The sequence below is a fragment of the Carassius carassius genome, chromosome 6 (genome assembly GCF_963082965.1).
Source record: "Carassius carassius chromosome 6, fCarCar2.1, whole genome shotgun sequence".
NCBI classification, from domain to species: Eukaryota; Metazoa; Chordata; class Actinopteri; order Cypriniformes; family Cyprinidae; genus Carassius; species Carassius carassius.
Genome location: NC_081760.1, coordinates 38,974,907 through 38,998,753, shown reverse-complemented (window position 1 = coordinate 38,998,753; position 23,847 = coordinate 38,974,907). Strand labels below are relative to the sequence as shown.

The following is a 23,847-nucleotide window of genomic DNA, read 5'->3' as shown; positions in this document are numbered from 1 at the left end:
CACATGAGTTCCATCACTTTCCTCCATTGCTGTCACCTGAAACTCCTCACCGCTCCTTTCAGTGCTCCGGACCTTCTGAAAGAGTTCTGCATTGGTTTGGAAAAAGTGCCATTTTGCGATGTATTTATGCGTGCATGATCTCTGTGTTTTTGCACAAGGACAGTGCCATGAATTTTTTTTTGTATCATAAGACACCATGACTCTGCCTAGTCTGCTGTAATATGAAATAGTTGGCTAATGAACCGATATAAATTTTTTAGATGGAGGGGCTCCAATCTTTGACAGAACTGAAAGTGGTACATTATTTTCTTTGGCTAGGGTTTGACGATCAACACACAGTTTAATTTTGTCCTTCCCAAACCACTTTTTCACCGCTTTTCACCATTTCTTTAAGACTATCTTCTCTGAGTGAGGGTGAGGTTAAAAAGGTTTTGCAGTATGAAACTGACCGGAGGTGTACACACTGGTATGACTGCAGTCCACTTCTCCATGCCAGCTCCATATTAGCTTGGTACTCACTAAATTCACAAGAAACATGATGTTGTTCCCCCCATATTTTAATTTGAACATGGAGTGGAGTAGAAGCCCCATGAATACTTTTGTGGACTGCATACAGTCCATTCTGGGGATCTATGCATTCACTTTTGAGATGGGATGAGGATGAAATGTCCATCATTTTTGCTGTGTGTCTTCGTTCAATGTGCCTTTTTAAATTTTTTTTGTAAAATGTCAAATTACATTTGGGGCATTTCTGCAATACTTTTGGACCCACACGGATGCCAGTTTTTGTGACTGGCCTGACAATGGCAGCGGTGGTTGGCACAGAGGTGGCAGCGATGGCTGTGGTGGATGGCGCAGCAGTAGGAGGCACAGAGATGGCAGCAGAGGGCGGCATAACAGTAGGTGGCACAATGATAGATGGCACAGAGGTGGCAGCGATGGCTGTGGTAGCTGGAACAGCAATGGCAGTAGCTTGTGCAACACCAGTTGCCACAGCAGTGGGTGTGCTGTTACAGGCATCAGTGGCACTTTCTCTCTTAACATGCTTGTGTTTGCAGGATCCTAAATGTGTGATAAAATCTGGCTTTCTTAAAATTGAGAGCCCACAGAGCCCATACAGTCAAATTTCAGTCAAAACAAATTAAAACAAGGAACCCCCAAAAAAGGCCAAATGACACATTCTAACTCACATGTTAATACCATATTAACCTGGTTAATACATAGTGAAGGCATAGCAAATTTGATTATTAGGCAACTGTAGCCTATGAGTTGTAAATGGCTGGCAACAACTTCATATCACATTAAAATTAATATTGATCCATTTTAATACTTACGTTTAAGAACTAAAGTTACTTAATTATCTCATTAACTTTAACTCTTTGATGACTTGGGATTTGACTCAAGACTAGTTTGTGACTTGGAATGAATGACTGTTCTTCCTCCTCTGGTGAAATCAGCTGCTGATTTTATGGGTGGAAAAAAAAATATGGCAGGACTTTTACTCTTTGGCCCCTGGATTACCCACCTCTGCTAATAATATAAGTATTACTACTCAAAAATTAACATTACCCCATAATAAATGTTTTGCCCACCCCAACACTTACATGTAATAATAACGATAAATGCCAAACAATAATTATATTAAAAAAAAAAATCTTAATATGACTTTATTGTAAAAGAAGCAAAATGTATTTTCTGTTCTGACATACATGGATATACACTAGCTGAGCAAATGCAGTCAATGTGAATACATCAATTTTCAATCAAGCAATTAATATATGGATACAATATTTATATTTTATTTACTGACAACAAGAAACATGTCTAAATGATTAAAAGAATGTTTAAAGTTAGCATCCCAATTAATGCATACATGTAAAAGTCAACAAAACATGAAATAAAGCTTAATTCAAACTCTCCATGAGCACCACTACCTGGAAAACATTTACACAGAGTTTACAAGTACATGTATTGATTTATTTATTTTGTAGTGTGCTAAACCACTAAAGTGGTTCAATAATAAGAGCACTGTCAATCACTTCAGATAAAAGCTCCATCACATTTTTACCTAAATCAAATTCTAAGCGTCTTTTGGTCTTTTTCTAGATGTCCTCGCTGCTCTGGGGTCACTGATGATGAAGAGACCACAGCAGCATCTGGTCCTGATGAGACATTAAAGGGCAGGTGGAGTGATGGAGCATCTCATCCGTGTCTCTGGACCATTTCCAGGATGATGCTGTGGTCTTCTCCATCCTCAGTGCACACACCAGTCTGCAGACATTTCATATCCTACACACATACACACACACAATACAAAAAGTAATTGCTTTATTCTTTTGTTTCAGGTCTTCCCTTTTTTCACCTTTCCTTGCAGGTCCTGCTCCACCACAAAAGATCGCAGCAAATGCACAGAAATCAAGAATATGAAAAGTGCTGTAATAGTTGTTTAAATTACATTAATTACAATAAACTACAACTTAAGATTTAAAATGTTTCATTTGTTTTTTTACTGTACTTACACAAACGCTGTGATGGCAGCATTCCTTCAGTGTCTCTCTTCAGCAGATAAACACACGTGTGTCTCATCTGTCCCTGTAACATCCAGACAAGAGTCAGTCTCCTCTGTCATTTATCTGTGACATACTACATTACATGTTGAGTTAGTAACTGATGTAACTTGGTTTTATCAATATTGCAAATGGACAAATAAAATAGATAACATATGTTTAGTTACTTTATGTAGGTTTGTTTGTTTACATGACTTACACTCATCTTAAAACTTCCTGGTATACGGCTGCGTTGACCTTGGACCTCAGAAAACACAGTGGACCAACACCAGCAGATGACATGGCACCACAAACCATCACTGGCTGTGGAAACTTTACACTGGACCTCAAGCAACGTACATTGTGTGTCTCTCCTCTCTTCATACAGACTCTGGTATCCTGATTTCCAAAGGAAATGAAAAATTTACTTTTATCAGAGAACATAACTGTGGACCACTCAGCAGCAGTCCAGTCCAGAAGCGAGACTCTTCTGACGCTGTCTGTTGTTCAAGAGTGGCTTGACACAAGGAATGCGACGGCTGAAACCCATGTCTTGCATACGTCTGTGTGTAGTGGTTCTTGAAGCACTGACTCCAGCTGCAGTCCACTCTTTGTGAATCTCCCCCACATTTATGAATGGGTTTTGTTTCACAATCCTCTCCAGGGTGTGGTTATACCTATTGCTTGTACACTTTTTTCTACCACATCTTTTCCTTTCCTTCGCCTCTCTATTAATGTGCTTGGACACAGAGCTCTGTGGACAGCCAGCCTCTTTTGCAATGACCTTTTGTGTCTTGCCCTCCTTTTGCAAGGTGTCAATGGTCATCTTTTGGACAACTGTCAAGTCAGCAGTCTTCCCCATGATTGTGTAGCCTACAGAACTAGGCTGCATCCGAAAACTGAAAAATGTTGCTTTCGGAGGTTGCATTCCAAGGTAGGAAGGCATCAAGGCGCGTCCGAAATCAATGTCAGCTTCACTTCCTGTCTCCTGAGTCTGTGTGTAATGAATGAATATAATATATATGTTTCACCTTTTGAATGGAATTAGTGAAATAAATCAACTTTTTGATGATATTCTAATTATATGACCAGCACTTGTATATATTCTAAGTTGTAAACCAAGTGGATTCACGTGAGAAGACTGTAAGAAGTGTTAAACGATTGATGTTGAAAATAAAGAAAACAAAATTCTCTTCTGTCTGCTGAAAATGAATCAACCAGAAGTCATTAATTTGGCATTCAGAACTGTATGGGTAATCCAAAACTCATTCAGTATTACACTGGGTTCCCTGAATATGACACTTTAAGAGCCATTTTCTTGGGTCTACAGCCCACAGCGCAGAGCATGGCTTCATGGGGTCAAGGGCAAATAATTAATAAAACCAACCAACACACACTGAGAGTTGGATTCCAGGCACAACATCTCTCCCTGTTTAATCAGTTTTTCTTGTTTCTTTGCCAGATTAGACTGGACCTTCTTGAATAAGACCTTGCTCTGTGTTTCTGTGTTTCACAAAGTACAGTCAGTCGAATTTGTGTAACCTGGGCAAATTATTTGTAATTCATGCTGGGAGTCTACCTATATGGTCAAGTAGATGCCAGAGTATTTTAAAGCTCTCTACCCCAAAACCACCGAGTCATCCTGGATTGTACTGAAGTTCGAGTCCAAACTGCCAGCTCTAAGGTACTGAAGGTGACTTACTCACACTACAAAGGCACAACTACACTTAAATCTCTGGTCGGAATTTCCCCGGATGGGAGCATGACGTTTGTGAGCAGTCTTTACACAGGTAGCATCTCTGATAGAGATCACCTAGTCATCTGGCATTTTGAATCTTCTTGAAGAGGGTGATGCTGTGATGGTAGACAAAGGCATTTAATCAAAGACCTACTTGATGAAATTCATCAAGTCACAGTAGTTATTCCACCTTTTCTCGGCCCAAGTGGACAGTTCAGCCATGAGGAGCTCGCGCACACACACATAACATTGCTTGTTTGAGGATTCGCATTGAAGGGGCCATTCGTCGAATCAAGGAATATCACATTTTTGATCGGGTGATTCCTTTGTCATAGGCTGGTTCTGTAAATCAGCTCTGGACTGTGTGTGGTATCCTCGCAAATTTACATGGTCCACTGTTTTGAGTGAACGTATAAATGTTCCAAAAAAAGTGCACATGGATTCACAAAAGTGAAATTTGTATATTTATTATATATAGTTTCTATATTGGATTACAATTTATATTTAAGAAAATGTAATACACACAAATGTATTGTTTTTTTTAAAAATAATGCTAACATTTTTATAATACTGAATTTTTACATATCTTATTGTAATTCTTACCACATTCTTGTAACAAAAATGCAACAGACATTTCAATATAAAAATTTACCTTTTAATTAGTTTCTCTTTGTAATAAAATTTGTAATATTAATATTTTTTAGACATGTCTGAAGTTTGAGAGAATTAAAAAAAAAAAAAATTGGAATCCAGTTTCATTTGTCATATTTACAGTTTATAAAGATGGTAAATTAAATCAATAGGTTTTTTTTACAGGTTGCTTTCCATAAATTTGTTCCAAACCTGTGTGGATTTCTTTCTCCTAATGAACATAGAAAATACTTTGAGGAATGCAAGTAACCAAACAGTTAATCGTTGACTTTTTTTCTTCCATACTATGGAAAGTCAGTGCCTATTGCCAAATGTTTTGTTACCTACATTCCTCAAACTATCTAATGTGTCCAGCATACAAAAATTTATTTATGCAGGTTTGGCACAACTCAATAAGCAAGTGATGACCAAATTTATTTTTGGATGAGCTATCCCTTTAAGAATTCTGCAAAAGGTAATTTGAGCTTTTGTTTCTGTTTACACTCTTGTTGCAAAGAACAGGTAAGAAACAGCTTGTAAAAGAAAAAAAATCAAGCTTACACTTCAGCTCCTCCCATTCATTTTTGTTGAAATGGATACATTCCAGGTGGTAATCACAGTTACATTTTAAATGTTAGTGGCCCTAACACTACAGCCTGCTTTGTTTCTCTTCACTGTAAACCACAGGTATCATGGACATCAACCACTACAGTTCAACACTTTGAATTGGCTAAAAGGCTAATGTTAGCAGCACATACAATCAGTATGTAATCCCAGCCGGCATTTCAACATTGATTGAAGGTTGAAACAACGTTGGCACCATGGTTGAATCAACGTTGAATTACCTTTCGATTTTGCAAATTGGATCAACGTTGATATTGTAACGTTGATTCACTGTTGTATCAACGTTGTTTCAGCGTTAAAACAACAACTGACCTTATTTCAAACATATTTCAACGTTGAAAGTTGGTCATGGGCAGACTGTTTTTCAACCGTTCAGCTTTAAACGTTGTATCAACGTTGTTTCAGCGTTAAAACAACAACTGACCTTATTTCAAACATATTTCAACGTTGAAGGTTGGTCATTTGCCGGCTGGGTTAGGTCATTCAGTAACATTAGCTCTATTGTGATCTTCTATGCAGTATGCTAAGCTAAAGCTAACCTCACAAGAAAGTCGAAAAAGTAACTGTTTACCTTCAACATCATGGATATAACCCTCAATCTAGTTGCTATAACCCTTCAGGAGGATAGACCTGGGAATTAGTTCCTCTGTTGTGGATGTGTCATTGAAACAACGCTCAAACAATTAGAACTGAAAGTTCACGCTCCTTAAATCACTACTTGTTTAATGGATTATTTTAAACAGGTAATGAAGTGACAACAGTGTCAAAACAATGCAGTTTGTGTTTTTTTCTCTATGACTTGAGACTGGTCTTGAGCTCCAGGCTCACATTTGGGTTTCATTGTACTGTGTGTAATAGTTGTATGGTCCAGAAACTGTCCAAACTGAATTTAAAATGATATTACAGTATTTTGTTCAAGTCTTGACTAATACAGTATTTGACATTAAATTCATATCAAGGTCCCCACTGGAGGTGTACTGATTATAAAGAATACTTCAGTTCACACAGTATTTTATTTTTAGTAACTTTTATTGTTAGTAATATGATACAGTTTACAAAATACTGCTAAAAATATTGATAATTAAAAATAAGATTGTACGGTTAAATTTCCTTCATGTCTTGTAACATCAGAGCAAGTGTCTGTGGAAGAAGTTTTGACAGTCTTTTTTAATTATGTTTGATCACTGAATATTTTTGTCTTGATGTTTTGCGGATGTGTTGCTGTTGTGTAGATCAGTTCTGTTCTTCTGTCTGTTGCTGGCACAGGAAACTTAATATTGGCATAATAATCCCAGTCTGTATTCGTCACCTGATTGGTCGAGTGGGTGTGACGGGGATTTGGCTGCTGATTGGTTACTGTGGCATAAACAGTACAGACTTGTGGGCGGGTGCTATGATGTGATGCAGGCGTCTGATTGGACGAAGATGCTGTGGTGATGTCATCACTGTTTGGAATCTCCTCATACATACGCGCAATCTAAAAACAACACATAAGAATATTTACTCGTCTGATGGTATTCACAACATATTTCTGAACCTGTACAGGTAAATATTTGATCACACACCTCTGTGTTGTGTGGCACATTTTGCTGAAATAAAGCTGAATGGAGCGAGAAAAGAGAGAAAAGAGAAAATAAAATCAAGACAAATACTAAATACTAAATAATTACTTTATAATCACACATAAACTGTTACCTGTCCCAGATTTCCTTTTCCTCTTTTTCAGGATGAGGAACGTTCCAGAACACAGAACCAGAACCAGCAGAACCGAACCCAGACCAACAGCAACAGAAGCCAGATCTGTATTACATAATATTAGAAATGTGTCGTTATATTGTGTAACCGAAGTGAAACCTCAACGGTAAACCTCAGTCCTCAGAGGAAAGCGCTTCTGTGAAAGCAGCTTAACCGCAGGAAATCTGATGTGTGCTTCACTTTAATCATCTTCATCGAGAGCCACAAGAATTCAGATGTGTCTCTACAAGTGTTCAAACCAATCACCTTTCTCCAGAATACATTACATAATCAAACAGGGGAAAGTTGCATTGTGGGTATTGTAGTTTGTGTGCTTACTAGTGTTTGGCTGATTGAGATTAACTGCTGTGTTTCCTGTCGTTGTTCTTGTCGTTTCACCTTCTGTTTGATGAGTCACTGACAGAGAGAGAGAGAGAGAGAGAGAGAGAAATGTGAATGTGCTGCTCACAAGCAAAAATAAACTGATGCTTTGGATAAAAGAGTCTGTCAGCTGCATGAATGCAAATGTTAAGACATCCTGGAAAACCCATGTAAAGGAATGCTGCATTCATGTTGAAATTAATTAGTTACAAATAATTTTACTGTGAGCCCTTCACACGCAGTCTCATCAACTGTAGAAACAAGAGATGGCTTCAGGAAAGCAATACAATTAAATGTTTAACTTTCAGTTATTTGAGATTTGAGGCCACCAGCCAGTTTGGTTTATTTTTTTTTACAGATGCTGAGGTGTTGATGAAACTAAAGTTTCCAGGTTTGTGCAAGTTTGAGACATGAACTGTTTAGTCAGAACTAGTTGAAAACTCTTAATTAGGTTAATTGCACCACTATCATGAATGTTGCATTGAAAATGTGTTCAGAAGCTGAGGAGAATCAGGCAAACTATCAATATAAACCCAGTGACTTCACATTAGCAGTAGTTTTACAGTAATGCATGTGTGTGAAGGTGTCTGAGGGTGGAGTCAGTGATGGTGTGTTCAGGAACCTGTGCTGCTGTGGTCAGTGCTGGTGTTTGTATACGGGCGAAGGGTGCTGGTTGAGATCTGGACCGGTATTGCTTTCTGTGGAGCTGAGAAACAAGCTCACATTGTTTAAATCAAGCAAATACATACATACAACAGCTATTACCTACAGTATGAAACATGAACACCATGGATGAAAGATTGTTGTTCAGTATTGAATATGAATCACCTCTGATCACATGCAGCTTGATTAGTTTATATTCTCCCCATCCAGCTCTACAGCCGTACAGTCCAGCATCTGCCAAACTCAGGTTTCTGATGATCACTGTAAATGTTCTCATCCGATGATCATCACGCAGCCAGAATCTGCCGTCAAACACTGACGACACTCCTCCATTAGACTGTATTAAAATGATGTTCTGTTTGTAAGTTCCTTTCTGGAAGTATTTGTAGGATTTTTCATATCCTTTAGCATAAGGACACTTAATAATTGCTTGTTCTCCTTCTGTTCCCGTCACTGTAATGTCCACACACTCTGAACTGCTCACTGTACACACACACACACACACACACACACACACACACACACACACACACACACACACACACACACACACACACACACTGATTTACTCACATACATTGATAAAATAAGCCATATTTATAGACAATAAACACTTGTATTATCTTTGAGCACGTACCCATCATCAGAAACACAGAAACTGTTCGTAGGAGCTTCATTTCTTCTCGGGTTGAGTTCAGAAAATCAGTGTGATACTCTGCAGTTCCTCAAAAGACTTTCTTAAACTCAAATCTCCAGTAATACTGCTAATGCTGCTCTCTTCTATTGGTGTAGAGTTAAACACTAAGTTCATTGCTCATCTCACGGTGAGAGTCAAAGACTAGCGCTGATGGACTGTGTGTCTGTTTTCATGTGATGTTGAGGCGTTACGTGTGAAAAAATGACGAGGAAATGAACCGTGATCTCACAAACCACAGCCTGTTTCCTCTCTGTTTCTGTTCTGCATCGAATACAGTCAAGTGCTTTTCTGTTGCCCTTCTGCTATTTTCCTGCTACAACCCCATATAGGAAACAATTAAGGAAATAAAGAAATACTTTTTTTTGCAAGTTTATTTTGTAATATTTTTCAAATATATATTACCTCATACTGTATATTTCAATCAAAGAAAATTTCACTTTTGAAGAAAAAATTGTGAACATAACACATTTTAATAAACTTCTGCAAGAGAACAATAAAAAGCAATAAAATAAAATAAAAAAAATATATTAAAACATTATTAAATATGAAACATTCAAATTTCACTTTAAATATTTTCTTATTCTCTAGTAGGCCATGCACATTTATATTTAGTCTGAATGTAGGTTACTAAAATTTATTGTCTTGCCCCTGAAATACATATATAAATATATTATGGTATATGAAGGTTGAAACTAAATATATATTTTCTATTTAAAAACATATAATTGAGCTTCGCTGTTTAAATTGTGGTATATTTACGTTATTAGTATTTCAAAACATGTTAATTACAAGTCAAATATTTCAAAGAAAATAATAATTTCCATAATCACAGGAAAAAATGGTAACTATCAAAATGATTTGTAACATCACAGAAATAATTTCAGCTCATTATTCTCATTAAAAAAAAAAAAAAACAAGCATTGAGGCGTATGAAACATGTTTGCTGGTTATTTTCTTTGGTAATTTGGCAGCATGTCAAAGACTGTAAATAACCAGAGTATTACTAAAACATTAAAGTAACACGTTCTGCATCACATCAGCCCTGGGAGCAGAGTTGCATTGTGGGAAGTGTCGTGTGTGTTTAGCTGAAGCCTCTTCCTGTGTTTCTGGTTGAACTTCTTGTTTGGTAAGTTGCTACTGAAGACATCTGATGCAAAATGGCCTTCTAGTTATATTTTCATGAAGCTAACCATAAGTATTAGCATCTCAATGACAGCTGCTTTTAGGAGCCTCCATTAAATGTTGCTTGCATGAGTTTATCAGAATATAAACTGTATTTTAAATAGTCATCAGTGGAGAAAGATGCTCTTTAGCAGCAGATCGGTGCAATTCCAGCATCTACCAGCAGTGAACAGATGAAACTAACCAGATCGACAAACCTTGAGCCTAACATCTGATGAGAAAATGATTGATACAACACACATTAACTCACATACAACAATAAAATAAAATAAATATACAAATGCACTAGCAATCCAGAATTGGACAAAGTGGACAAACATAAGCACTCAATTAGAGATGGTAAAAGTAAGGGTGTCTGAGATTATTGGTCTTAAAGAGGAAGTGAATCTGTCAGTCAACATTATTAAGTAAACTGATTATCACTTCAAAAAACAAAACAAACATGTTTGCCCCGCCCCGCCCCCCTTAGTTACTGTTGCTACTTCCGACAAACAAATGGTCAAACACGACCAGCGCGACATATTGCCATGACGGGACGAGGTATACCCGTGCGTGTCAGTGACCTTTTTTGGAGTAATACCTCCACGATATCCTCCAGATCGAGGCAAAAGGGGTTAAAGTATGCCGTGGAGGGAAAAAAAAGCGAAATCTGAGAAACACCATGACCTGTACCTCAAATGAGCTAAATGAGTCTATACCTAGGGCTATTTAGAGTTCTGAGATGTTACGATGTCACAGAGGACTTATTTTATTTCTTTGTTCAAACTTAAAAAAAAAAAAAAAAAAAGTGACGTGACATTCAGCCAAGTATGGTGACCCATACTCAGAATTTGTGCTCTGCATTTAACCCATCCGAAGTGCACACACACAGAGCAGTGAACACACACAAACACACTGTGAACAAAAAAGTTTGACACCATGGTATAAAAAAGTTTGACACCATGGTATAATGAGCATACTCGCACCCTAAAGAGAGCAGCCCGAAAAATGGAGCGCAGCTGGAGGAAAACAAAACTAGAGGTATTTTGTATTGCTTGGCGGGAAAGTAACATATCCTACAGAAAAGCATTAAAAACTGCTAGATCTGATTACTTTTCTTCTCAAACATAACCCCAGGTATTTATTCAATACAGTGGCTAAATTAATGAAAAATAAAGCCTCAACAAGTGTTGACATTTCCCAACATCACAGCAGTAATGACTTTATGAACTACTTTACTTCTAAAATCGATACTATTAGAGATACAATTGCAACCATTCAGATGTCAGATACAGTATCACATCAGACAGTGCACTTTAGACCCCCTGAGGAACAGTTCCACTCATTCTCTACTATAGGAGAGGAAGAATTGTATAAACTTGTTAAATCATCTAAACCAACAACATGTATGTTAGACCCTATACCATCTAAGCTCCTAAAAGAGGTGCTTCCAGAAGTCATAGATCCTCTTCTGACTATTATTAATTCCTTATTGTCATTGGGATATGTCCCCAAAACCTTCAAACTGGCTGTTATTAAGCCTCTCATCAAAAAACCACAGCTTGACCCCAAAGAACTAGTTAATTATAGACCAATCTCGAATCACCCTTTTCTGTCCAAGATACTAGAAAAGGTGGTATCCTCACACTTATATTCCTTCTTAGAGAAAAATGGTATATGTGAGGATTTCCAGTCAGGATTTAGACCGTATCATAGTACTGAGACTGCTCTCCTTAGAGTTACAAATGATCTGCTCTTATCATCTGATCGTGGGTGTATCTCTCTATTAGTTTTATTGGATCTTAGTGCTGCGTTTGACACAATTGACCACAACATTCTTTTGCATAGACTTGAACACTTTGTTGGCATCAGTGGAAGTGCATTAGCATGGTTTAAATCGTACTTATAAGACCGCCATCAGTTCGTAGCAGTGAATGAAGATGTATCCTATCGATCACAAGTGCAGTATGGAGTACCTCAAGGCTCAGTACTAGGGCCGCTACTCTTCACGCTTTATATGTTACCCTTGGGAGATATCATCAGGAAACATGGTGTTAGCTTTCACTGTTATGCTGATGATACTCAACTCTATATTTCTTTGCAGCCCGGTGAAACACACCAATTTGAAAAACTAATGGATTGCATAGTCAATATAAAAAACTGGATGACAAGTAATTTCTTACGGCTAAATTCTGAAAAAACAGAGGTGTTAATTATAGGACCTAAAAACTCTGCTTGTAATAACCTAGAACACTGTCTAAGACTTGATGGTTGCTCTGTCAATCCTTCGTCATCAGTTAGGAACCTAGGTGTGCTATTTGATCGCAATCTTTCCTTAGAAAGCCACGTTTCTAGCATTTGTAAAACTGCATTTTTCCATCTCAAAAATATATCTAAATTACGGCCTATGCTCTCAATGTCAAATGCAGAAATGTTAATCCATGCTTTTATGACCTCAAGGTTAGATTATTGTAATGCTTTATTGGGTGGTTGTTCTGCACGCTTAGTAAACAAACTACAGCTAGTCCAAAATGCAGCAGCAAAAGTTCTTACTAGAACCAGGAAGTATAACCATATTAGCCCGGTCCTGTCAACACTGCACTGGCTCCCTATCAAGCATCGTATATATTTTAAAATATTGCTTATTACTTATAAAGCCCTGAATGGTTTAGCACCTCAGTATTTGAATGAGCTCCTTTTACATTATAATCCTCTACGTCCGCTACGTTCTCAAAACTCAGGCAATTTGATAATACCTAGAATATCAAAATCAACTGCGGGCGGCAGATCCTTTTCCTATTTGGCGCCTAAACTCTGGAATAACCTACCTAACATTGTTCGGGAGGCAGACACACTCTTGCAGTTTAAATCTAGATTAAAGACCCATCTCTTTAACCTGGCATACACATAACATACTAATATGCTTTTATTATCCAAATCCGTTAAAGGATTTTTAGGCTGCATTAATTAGGTAAACCGGAACCGGAAACACTTCCCATAACACCCTATGTACTTGCTACATCATTAGAAGAATGGCATTTACGCTAATATTTGTCTGTTTCTCTCTTGTTCCGAGGTCACCAGATCCAGTCTGTGTCCAGATCAGAGGGTCACTGCAGTCACCCGGATCCAGTACGTATCCAGACCAGATGCTGGATCAGCACCTAGAATGGACCTCTACTGCCCTGAAAGACAGCGGAGACCAGAACAACTAGAGCCCCAGATACAGATCCCCTGTAAAGACCTTGTCTCAGAGGAGCACCAGGACAAGACCACAGGAAACAGATGATTCTTCTGCACAGTCTGACTTTGCTGCAGCCTGGAATTGAACTACTGGTTTCGTCTGGTCAGAGGAGAACTGGCCCCCCAACTGAGCCTGGTTTCTCCTAAAGTTTTTTTCTCCATTCTGTCACCGATGGAGTTTCGGTTCCTTGCCGCTGTGCTCAAGGGCACCTAAGTCGTGGTATTGAAGGTGGAGAGAGAACTGTACATGCACTCCCCCCCACCCACAATTCCTGCCGGCCCGGGACTCGAACTCACAACCTTTCAATTGGGAGTCCGACTCGATAACCATTAGGCCACGACTTCCCTCCTTCCAAGTGGACTATTACGTTAGTCATGTATAAATTATGTTAAAACATGTATAAATGACTCATTCTTGACAAAAGGCAAAAGAGCTGTGTGCGTGCGTACATTTGAATAATGTCGGGCTGTAAACGGGTTCGGGCTTTTAAAAAGCTGTCAATCAAAATGTACTTGTCTGGCTCGGGCCGAACTCTGTTGGGCTCAGGTCCTGTCGGGCCTAACTTTTAAGGCCCGATTACAGCTCTATTCTAGTGTCCGATTTACAAACGCCGTGGGCGCACCGCTTCACCATCTTGCTTGGAGTCAAAGTTTGTCGGAACTGCCTCACATAGTAACGGTTGCTATGATGTGTGATTGGACAATGGCCATTTTGGGGGAGGGGCCGGCGAAAGGCTAATTCCAGTGTGTGACGTCACAGGGTTCACTCCATTGGCCAGAGAATTAATAAAAGCATTTATTTACTTTTTGAACGCATGTTTGCTTTGAAATTGAGAAAGATAAACTTAAAAGGTCTGTTAAACCCATAATAAGTGCAATAAGCAGTGCTAACGTTACGGGTGGAAGAAGTTGTTTGGGATGAAGATGGGTCAGAAGCAATGCTTTCCATGGAGACTCGTCAAGATGGTCAATCTGACATAATTTTGCATGCATTTGCTCAAGAACACAAGAAAAAAAAACTCGAATTGCTACTCGCATATGCTGTCCGAGCTGCAGCTTTTAGCGTGCGTTCATACACACATAACCAGTCTGTCACAGCGCGCGAGTACTGCATTGAAATCTCTTTAGTACTCTCTTGTGCTTGAATGCCTTAAAACACTTTAATATTTAAGTTTTCAAGGCTGGGAAGAATGATAAACTTGAGGAAGTAAGCACATTGTATTCGCAGGTCAACATAAGCTATCTTTCCATATATCTTTCATACCATTACTGGTGAACGAGCCAGTGTTATGCAAATATGTCTGAAAAGTCTGCCATATCAGTGATTTTATATGAAGCACCTTTATATGTTGCACCTCACTTTAGAAAACAATGTTTGGCAAACCATGATCAAAACATCATGATTTAGACAGCTTAGTGTTCGATATTCATATGGTGAAAACCAATCACATTTTTTTTTTTTTTAAAGTAAAGAAATGCTTTTATTAATTCTGTGGCTAATGGAGTGAAACCAACCGCACATACTGATTTTGCTGAGTTAAATGTGTTCCTAGGTCAACAACATTTTACTCCAAAAATGTATTCTTGACCATATCCCTACACCTAAACCTAACCTTAACCATGAGTAATCCCTAAAGTCAGAGGAAATCATAGATGAATGACACTGATGTACAAGCACCTAACAGTGATGTTAAGCGTAAACTTCACAAAATCTATAAATTTGTTCTTCAAATCTGATTGGTTACTCACAATGTTGTTCCAGGGTCAACAAAGATGTTGTCCCAGGAACATGTCTCACTTGGTAAAATCAGGTTCTGTGAAACCAACCCTGTGACGTCACACACTGTTGAATTGCACAATGGTGGTGCCCTTTCACTAAAAGCGATAACAAAACATAAATTGTTATTTAAAACACTTACATTAATCATGTTTGTTATATGTTTTTTTATTAAAGTGGAAGTGACTTTAGTAAATAACGTAAACTTGTATTACTGCTTCACTTCTCCTTTAAGAAGTGGGAGGGTCTTGATCCACATACAGTGGTTTTCTATGTAATCAGTCAGGGCACCGGTGCATCATGGGTAGTGTAGTCTGTGTGCTTACTGATGTTGGGCTGATCAAGTTGAACTGTAGTATTTCCTGTTCTCCTTGATTCACTCTCTTTTATTTAGTCAAGGACAGAGAAAAGCACCATGAAATGTGAGCGTGCTGCTTATGTGGTAAGAACATGAACACATAAAAGGAGCACTACATGATGTTTTACAGTGCTAAATTCCCTACACCTTCTACCTTATTTTATTTATTTTCAGGTTAGGTAAAGAAAATCAAGTCGGTCCTATCCCATAAGCATATAAATTTTTATGCTCGCAAAATAGGTCACAGAAGACTTCCCTGTGGTCTGTTCTGCTCAAATCTATAAATCAGAGTCTTCAGACAGGCAAGCTTCTTAGTTATAATTTAGTATATTTTTATTATTGTATATGTAAAGCCCTCCATTTTCTCATTCTTCATCTTCAAGACTTTCTTCTTAGATGCCTCCTTCGCTGCGTCTGCAACACAGCATTCAACCTTCCTTTCTAATACATGTTTCATTCCTAGATATACATCTATCGATATATGCTATAACATTTTCTTAATAAATGCTTAATACAATACGTTGTGTCTTTCTTAATAAACTGTTTTCAATATAATCAATAAAATAGTTTGTGTGGTATCTTTCTAATAAACCAACACGTATAATAAGCTTCTAGGTACAATGAAAAGGTATTAAAGAAATAAAAATGGCAAACTTGCAAAAAGACAATTGCTTATTTTCCTTAATGTACAAACAGAAATAATTTTATGAACATGAACATTTTCAATTCGTATTTTCAATTGAAGACACTTTCTTATCCAAAGCACCTTAAAGCACATTATAACAAAGAAGCAAATATCTGGAGACTGAAGCTTCAGTCTTTAACACAGAGATGGATTTCAGACACTGCATCTGCAGAAAGACATTAACACATGAAGCAATCATCATGAAATAAGAGTTATATAGAGTGACAGACAGATGAACTGACCTGGTGATTTGTGCTGATCTGTGATTGAGATGCTGCTGGATTGTGGATGTGTTTCTGTTGTGCTGAAATATGATGATGTTACTGTAAAAGGGCTGATAGTTGAAACCTCAGTCGTCTTATTATCTGATGGATGACAAGAAAGATCAACTTAAAGTCATTTATTCAGATGAATTCACAGCGATTTTCTTTTAAAACACATATGATCTTTCACGTAATCTCTGACGTGAAGATGTATTTTATACTGCACACACTAAAGTCTAAACACACAATCAACTCAACAGTACAATATGAGTCAACTTACAAGATTCAATGATTCACTCACATTTGTATTACCATCTAATACAATTAATCACTTACCCTGTTTAACCAGCAACAGAATCTCTGAATAGACATCTTTAATTACACTCCTCTCCACTCCACACCAGTATTGTCCCTCATCCTCTGATCTCAGGTCAGTGATGGTGACGGTGAAAACTCTGGTCGTCCTGTTGTCTCTCAGAGAGAATCTCTGGTCTTTAGCTCGAGATCCTGATTTAACTATGATGTTTCTGTCTCTACACTCGCCGTTACACAAATACTTTGAATTTGATTCATATCCAGATTCATAAGGGCATCTGATGTTAAATCTCTCTCCTCTGAGTCCTCTGACTGTAACTGGAGCACCAACAACAACTGAAAACAGAAATATCATTAGACAGATCAGTTATGTGTGAGCAAGAGATATTATCAGACCAGAATAATAATTTACAAGTATCATCTACTTGAGGCTGAAAGTCATGTAAAACCACAGTAAAAACAACACTGTAAAACCCGACAAGTTAACTTAACTCAAACCGTTTGAGTAAACAGATTGCCTTGATTTAAACCATGTAAGTTTTAAAACTTTGCATTCAAGTAATTAAGTGATTAACTAAGTGCTGATTGAGAATTAGTGATGAACAGCTGCTGTTAACAAACAGAATCACTGAAGAAAAGAGAAACACAAGAACTACTACAACTGACTTCAGACACAGTCTTAGATGAAATCAACTGAAATAAAATACATGAAATCTCTCAAGATCTGATTAAACAAACCCACAAACAGCATCACCAGCTCCACTTATTAATAACCAGACTGACTTTATTTCTGTCAGACGTCTACAGAAGATCTTATTGAGAATGAACTAAGGTTTAGATGTTGATTTATTGTTTCATTTGAAGTAACCATGTTAGAGATCAGAGTTTGCTTTAGTTGGGCTCTTGACCTTTGATTTTTGTTTTAGTGTTTTCGCTGGCTGTTATAACTGTGTGTTTCTGAAGCATGTTTGATATAACTCAAAATCCCAGAGAAAATATTAAAAGGTATTGGGTGTTATGCAACTTACTAATGATGACAATCATCAATTATGTTGCTGTACAAAGTTCTGAATTTGACTAAACAGATACTGTATAATTACTTCAGTTGATTATAATGGAAGATATTCAAAGAGCCGGTTGTTTTGTTGTAATCAGTATACATAAAGTCACCAAACAATATAAGCTCATGCATATTTCTTCAATGGCAGCAATTAGTCACACACAGAGATCAATAATCAGAATATGAACCTCAACAATGGTGACAAAAAAAAACCTTCCTGCAATGCATGCTGGGTATTATTATAGTACAAAACTCATAGACATATAAATACCTAGACGCCTCATTGGCCGCTGGACCGCACGTCAACGTCGCCGCCATATTGGAGCGGGCAACTCTCATAACTCTCACATCAGGACAGAAGAAAACAGACCTGACTCATCGACAGATTGGACACCTACAAACCGTCACACGATAATAAAAACAGATCTCGGGGTGTTATCTTTAATAGGTAACGCTCAACCGTTATTTCTCGATGTTTTTGGTCATTTTTAACATTATGTTGACAGCTTAATTAGCCACTAGTGTCAGACTATTAATAATAGCTAGCGATATCGCTAACGTAGTTAGCAGTGAAAGCTGAGACTTTATAATAATTCAAAGTTTAAATGAATTCTTATTTACGTTTATTTCATAAACTAAATGGTTTTATGAGCACAATATTTACAGTGAGCACTTTGACTGTCTAGATTAGTGATGGAGCTAAAGCATCACTACCGTTAACGTTACTTATTTATAAAGATTAAGTGGTAACACTTTAGAATCATGGTCCATTAATGTTAGTTAATCCATTAATTAACATGAACAAACAATGAACAGTACATTTATTACTGTATTTATTCATCTTTGTTAATGTTAGTTAATGAAAATACAGTTATTCATTGTTAGTTCATGCTAATTCACACTGCATTAACTCATGTTAACAAGCACAACTTTTGATTTAAATAATGCATTAGTAAATGTGGAAATTAACATCAACTAAGATTAATAAATGCTGTAGAAGGATTGTTCTTGCTTAGAGACGAGACAGGACTCTACCTCCACAGACTAATGTTGTGTTTGTACTAAACCCAGAGCAGTCCTGAATGAATCGACAGAATGACCCTGCTCATATTCCAACCCCCCCCCCCCCCCATATATATATATGTGTGTGTGTGTATGTGTGTGTACATGTATATATTATACTTAAGGAGCTCATTAATTAAACACAATTTGTAATTCATGTCCACAATTTTTTGTGTTCTGTCATTAGTTGTGTCTTAATTTGTTTAATAGTTATTACACAAATAGTATTTTAAAATTACATTTCACAATTATTTATTTTACTCTATAATTAACTATTAATTTATTCTTCATTTTGTCTATTCTGTATTATTCCACCCTTGATATTACATATTCTTCTTGCTATTATTAATCTATTGTTGTTCTGTTATTTATTATGGTATTATTCATATTATATGAATTATTTCAAAGGGAATGAGCTGTGTTTTGACCTGAGACAAGAAAAAAAAATGTTGGGATTAAACAAAGAGAAAGCAATAAAAATACTACATTTAATTGAATGTACATTCAAATTACATTACATGCATATGTCACAGTTATACTAAACCTGAAATCGGTTGATAAATGTGAACGTTATCATGTTTTTATTCAGAAAAAACCGCAGCTCCCCGTTTACTTCCATGTATTTTTAAGGCAGTCTTGCCCTCACTGACATGGCGGACGCATTGACGTATCGCAGCAACGGCTGAGAGCTGCCAATGAGGCGTCTAGGTATTATATGTCTATGACAAAACTAATCTATGGCTCCCAGCATGCTCTGCTGCATTTTATTCTTATTTTGGTAACCATTGTTGAGGTTCATATTCTGATTATTGATGTCTGTGTGTGACTAATAGTGATGGGAAGTTCGGATCTTTTAACAGACTCTGACTTTAGAGTCTCGTTCAGCAATATGAACGAATCTTTTTTCGAGTCATTTCGTTCATTTTAGCAAAATGTTACGTGTTACTTGTCCAACACATCTAGTACTTACGCAAATGTTGATCACAGTAAAAACAATATAAAATTAAAATGCTATAAGATATAGAAATAAAAAAAATCATTCTTTACCTGGGTCTTTAGTCTGTGATTAGCTCACCTCACCTCTCATCTGACAAGAAGTCCTAGGGTTTAAGTCATTCTTTAATCACGTGACAGCCCCATACGCAAAACTAACGCAGTCTTGAGTCGGAAAGAGAATTGATTAGTTCATCTCATGAGTCTTTCGGGTCTCGGGTCGAGTTTGACTCGTTCCTTAATCACGTGACAGACCCATACGCTATTTCTGACATTTCTGTCACTGTGTTTTTGTTACTGTTTGTTGAGGATCTGTGGTTTGTTATTATTTTATAAATAAATAAAACCCTGTTATAAATAAAATATTGATTAATTTGTCTTTTTGACTGTTTATCGTTAAATAAACACTAGACTATATAATAATATAATAATTCAAGCTTACAATAAAAAGTATTTATACTAGTTTGTTCATTTTTACTCCAATTTTGAGTTTGCTGGTATAATAATTGCTTTTCCTAGGCAGACTTGACATATTGGTGTAAGATATGTATAAGAAGATTGCTCAAAAAAGGACATAATGACATATACATTAAAAGCAAATAAAATTTTGAATTTGAATTATTAATGTTAGTTTAAAACATTAAGGTTATGATAACTTCAGCTTTAACAGTTTTAACCCAGCTCAGAGTGAGGAGGATACTTCAGATCCAGTGCAGGGGCCATGTTTTGGGAAGACTTTGACGAGAGGGTAGCAAGCTTGAGGCCTTCTGCTACCTCTTCTAAGACCTCAGATGCTATAAAGGTGCAGGCCTACCTTGCAGAGCCACTCTTACCCCGCACATCAGACCCTCTGGCCTGGTGGAGGAGATGTTCACCAGTATACAAAAGCCTTTCTGAAGTCACAAAGACAAGACTTTGCATTGTGGCCACATCTGTGCCATCTGAAAGATTTTTTTCTAAAACTGGGCAGATTATCTCAGATAGAAGAAACAGACTCAGCCCATCCAAGGCCAGGGAGCTTATTTTTTTTTAATGCAAACATGCCTTAAAGCAAGTCCTAAAAATATAGCCACAGTGTGTTATTTATTTTAAAGCTTATTTATTTGTATTTATTTAGAAAAAGACTAGCTTGTTGTGCAATATTTTTGTTGTTCTTGTGATTTTAAAGGTAATTTGTTATTGTTATAAGGCTCCGTAGCTTTAGTATCTCTTCATTTTCATTTATTTTTATTTAAATGGTTTGAAATTATTTGGGGAATAGTTATCCTCTTTGATATAAAGTTTTTATTTTAGCACAAAAGTGTTATTTATTTTAAAACGTATTCATTTTAAATTATTATATATAGAAAAAGCAAAGCTTGTGCAATATTTCGTTTTTCTTTTTTTTTCTTTTTTTATATTGTACTTTTAAAGTTAATTTGTCCTCTTTGTTACAAAGCTTTAATGGCACAAAAATAAACAATAAACAACAATTCAAAAGTATGTACACGGTGTTTTTTTTAATGTTTATAAAGTGTCATATGTTACAAAAGTATGGTTTATACAGACAATCTGATTTAAGAATTACTCTAGCCAATGTTGTCACATCACGGGACAAAAGAACGAACAACTCGAAGAACCGAAAGATTAACTAATCAATTCTCTCTCAGACTCAATACGGGGGAGTTAGGGGGAGTCGTGGCCTAATGGTTAGAGAGTCGGACTCCCAATCGAAAGGTTGTGAGTTCGAGTCCCGGGCCGGCAGGAATTGTGGGTGGGGGGAGTGCATGTACAGTTCTCTCTCCACCTTCAATACCATGACTTAGGTGCCCTTGAGCAAGGCATCGAACCCCCAACTGCTCCCCGGGCGCCGCAGCATAAATGGCTGCCCACTGCTCCGGGTGTGTGCTCACAGTGTGTGTGTGTGTGTTCACTGCTCTGTGTGTGTGCACTTCGGATGGGTTAAATGCAGAGCACAAATTCTGAGTATGGGTCACCATACTTGGCTGAATGTCACTTCACTTCTTCACTTCTTCTACTGCATTCTTTTACTGTCTATGGTTTTAGCGTACGGGGCTGTCACGTGATTAAGGAATGACTCGACCCGACCCGAAGACTCATGAGATGAACTAATCAATTCTCTTTCCGGCTCAAGACTGCATTGACTGACAGGTGAATCACTACTACTAGAACAGAACCTATAGAATAATGCGCATGCGCGACTGAACGAATCACTCCCCGAGACGACTCGTTCTTCCCGAGTCACATTAAAGATTCGTTCAAAATGAACGAATCGTTCAAGAACGACACATCACTAGTGACTAATTGACACCATAGAAGACCAAACTGTTAGGAAAGTCCTTTATATTAACTGATAATCACAGAACCACTGGCTTCTAGAATTACTTTTACTATATTATCTAACTAATTACACAACACTTATTTCATCAGAGGTTACACTCCAAACAGTTCAATATAACAGTTACTTCAAATGAAACAATAAATCAACATCTAAACCTTAGTTCATTCTCAATAAGATCTTCTGTAGACGTCTGACAGAAATAAAGTCAGTCTGGTTATTAATAAGTGGAGCTGGTGATGCTGTTTGTGGGGTTGTTTAATCAGATCTTGAGAGATTTCATGTATTTTATTTCAGTTGATTTCATCTAAGACTGTGTCTGAAGTCAGTTGTAGTAGTTCTTGTGTTTCTCTTTTCTTCAGTGATTCTGTTTGTTAACAGCAGCTGTTCATCACTAATTCTCAATTATCACTCAGTTAATCACTTAATTACTTAAATGCAATGTACATCTTCTTTTTCTGAACTCAACTGAATTAAGTTCAGAGTAGCCTACTCATAACTGTTAGTTTTAAAACTTAAATGGTTTAAGGCAATCAGTTTCCTCAAACGGTTTGAGTTAAGTTACTTGTCGGGTTTTACAGTGAAAGGAACATGTCAAACTCTGCACAAAAGCCCTGAGTCCTAAACTCACCTGTACAGATGCTGGAAAAGACGAGCAGAATGACACACATTCTGGACATCTTACTTAAATATGAGTCCAAGCTCTGTGTGAGAACCGTTACAGTCTTTCTCTTCCGCTCTGAGAGAATAATTTCCTTCCCCTTTCTTTCTCTCTAACATCACCCAGCTCTACTACACACTGAAAAAAAAAATGTGTAGTAGGATTTTACGTACTTGAAAAAGCTTGGAACAATTCTCTCAGAGAATGCTAGGTAATTTACAAAAAATTGATAAGTAAAAGCCTAAACAGTAGCTTTCAGTAGAAATATTTAAGTTAAGTTTACTTGGGATCTCCCAGTAAATTTGATTAACCCTTTGTTTTTAAATTTTACTTAACCTTTTCAGTGGTGAGTTTAAAATATTCCAGCGGTCCCCCCAGAGTGAGTTTTTCTTAAGACGACCTTTAGAACGTTCCCCTTACTGTTTCCATGGCGACACGTCAGGTTTGTCACGTGACACACCGCGCCTGCTATAACATTGTATGACAGATGGATTGCTTTTATTTCGTTTTTCCTTTTTTATTTAAAACATTCTTAACTTGCGTACCATGTCATGAAGAATCTGATATTCCAATTCATAAATATGTGTAAACTATTGTGTCTTGTTGTTTAAAAACCTTTCTAAATGACCTTGATCTTGATTTGTAATGTGAGATGGGCGCCGCCATGTTTGTTTACACTGCAGTTCGGTGAGTCCCTTCACTCGGATTTACAGCACGTGAACTCATCAATCTGTCCCGAAATACAAGTAATAAGTGGCGGATGAACTGGGTGAAGAGTAGAGTGAACTTTATATTTACTTACACTATGTGTATCTGATATTAATAAAGCACATCTGCAGATTAAATTTTAATGGATTGTTATTGTTGCTTCCATAGACATATTTTTCAAACTCTAAATGTATTGTTTTACTAGTATTT

The 23,847-nt window shown here is 37.1% G+C and overlaps 1 protein-coding gene across 2 annotated transcripts; it reads right to left on the bottom strand.

Annotated features, from left to right (window-relative positions):
* Nucleotides 1-6,569: 6,569 nt before the first annotated feature.
* On the bottom strand, nucleotides 6,570-23,063 carry LOC132142859 (CMRF35-like molecule 5). 2 transcript variants are annotated; one of them, XM_059553044.1, is made up of 7 exons: nucleotides 8,954-9,208; nucleotides 8,482-8,799; nucleotides 8,276-8,359; nucleotides 7,612-7,689; nucleotides 7,234-7,338; nucleotides 7,104-7,138; nucleotides 6,570-7,015 (listed from the first exon to the last, which is right to left on the bottom strand). In XM_059553044.1, the coding sequence occupies exons 1-7, from the start codon at nucleotides 8,991-8,993 to the stop codon at nucleotides 6,710-6,712; spliced, it is 966 nt and encodes a 321-aa protein (XP_059409027.1). In that variant the 5' UTR covers nucleotides 8,994-9,208; the 3' UTR covers nucleotides 6,570-6,709. The 2 variants fall into 2 exon arrangements, with proteins under 2 accessions (XP_059409027.1, XP_059409029.1); XM_059553046.1 differs by lacking the exons at nucleotides 7,612-7,689; nucleotides 8,276-8,359; nucleotides 8,482-8,799; nucleotides 8,954-9,208 and adding exons at nucleotides 16,480-16,602; nucleotides 16,837-17,151; nucleotides 22,900-23,063.
* Nucleotides 23,064-23,847: the final 784 nt, after the last annotated feature.

Excerpts from the sequence above, each read along its gene's own strand:
- LOC132142859 (XM_059553044.1), bottom strand. The coding sequence starts at position 8,993 with ATGAAGCTCCTACGAACAGTTTCTGTGTTTCTGATGATGG. Across the intron at positions 7,690-8,275 it reads CACTGACCACAGCAGCACAG|TGACTCATCAAACAGAAGGT; the intron begins GTTCCTGAACAC and ends TCTCTCTGTCAG. Across the intron at positions 7,016-7,103 it reads ATGTGCCACACAACACAGAG|ATTGCGCGTATGTATGAGGA; the intron begins GTGTGTGATCAA and ends TGTTGTTTTTAG.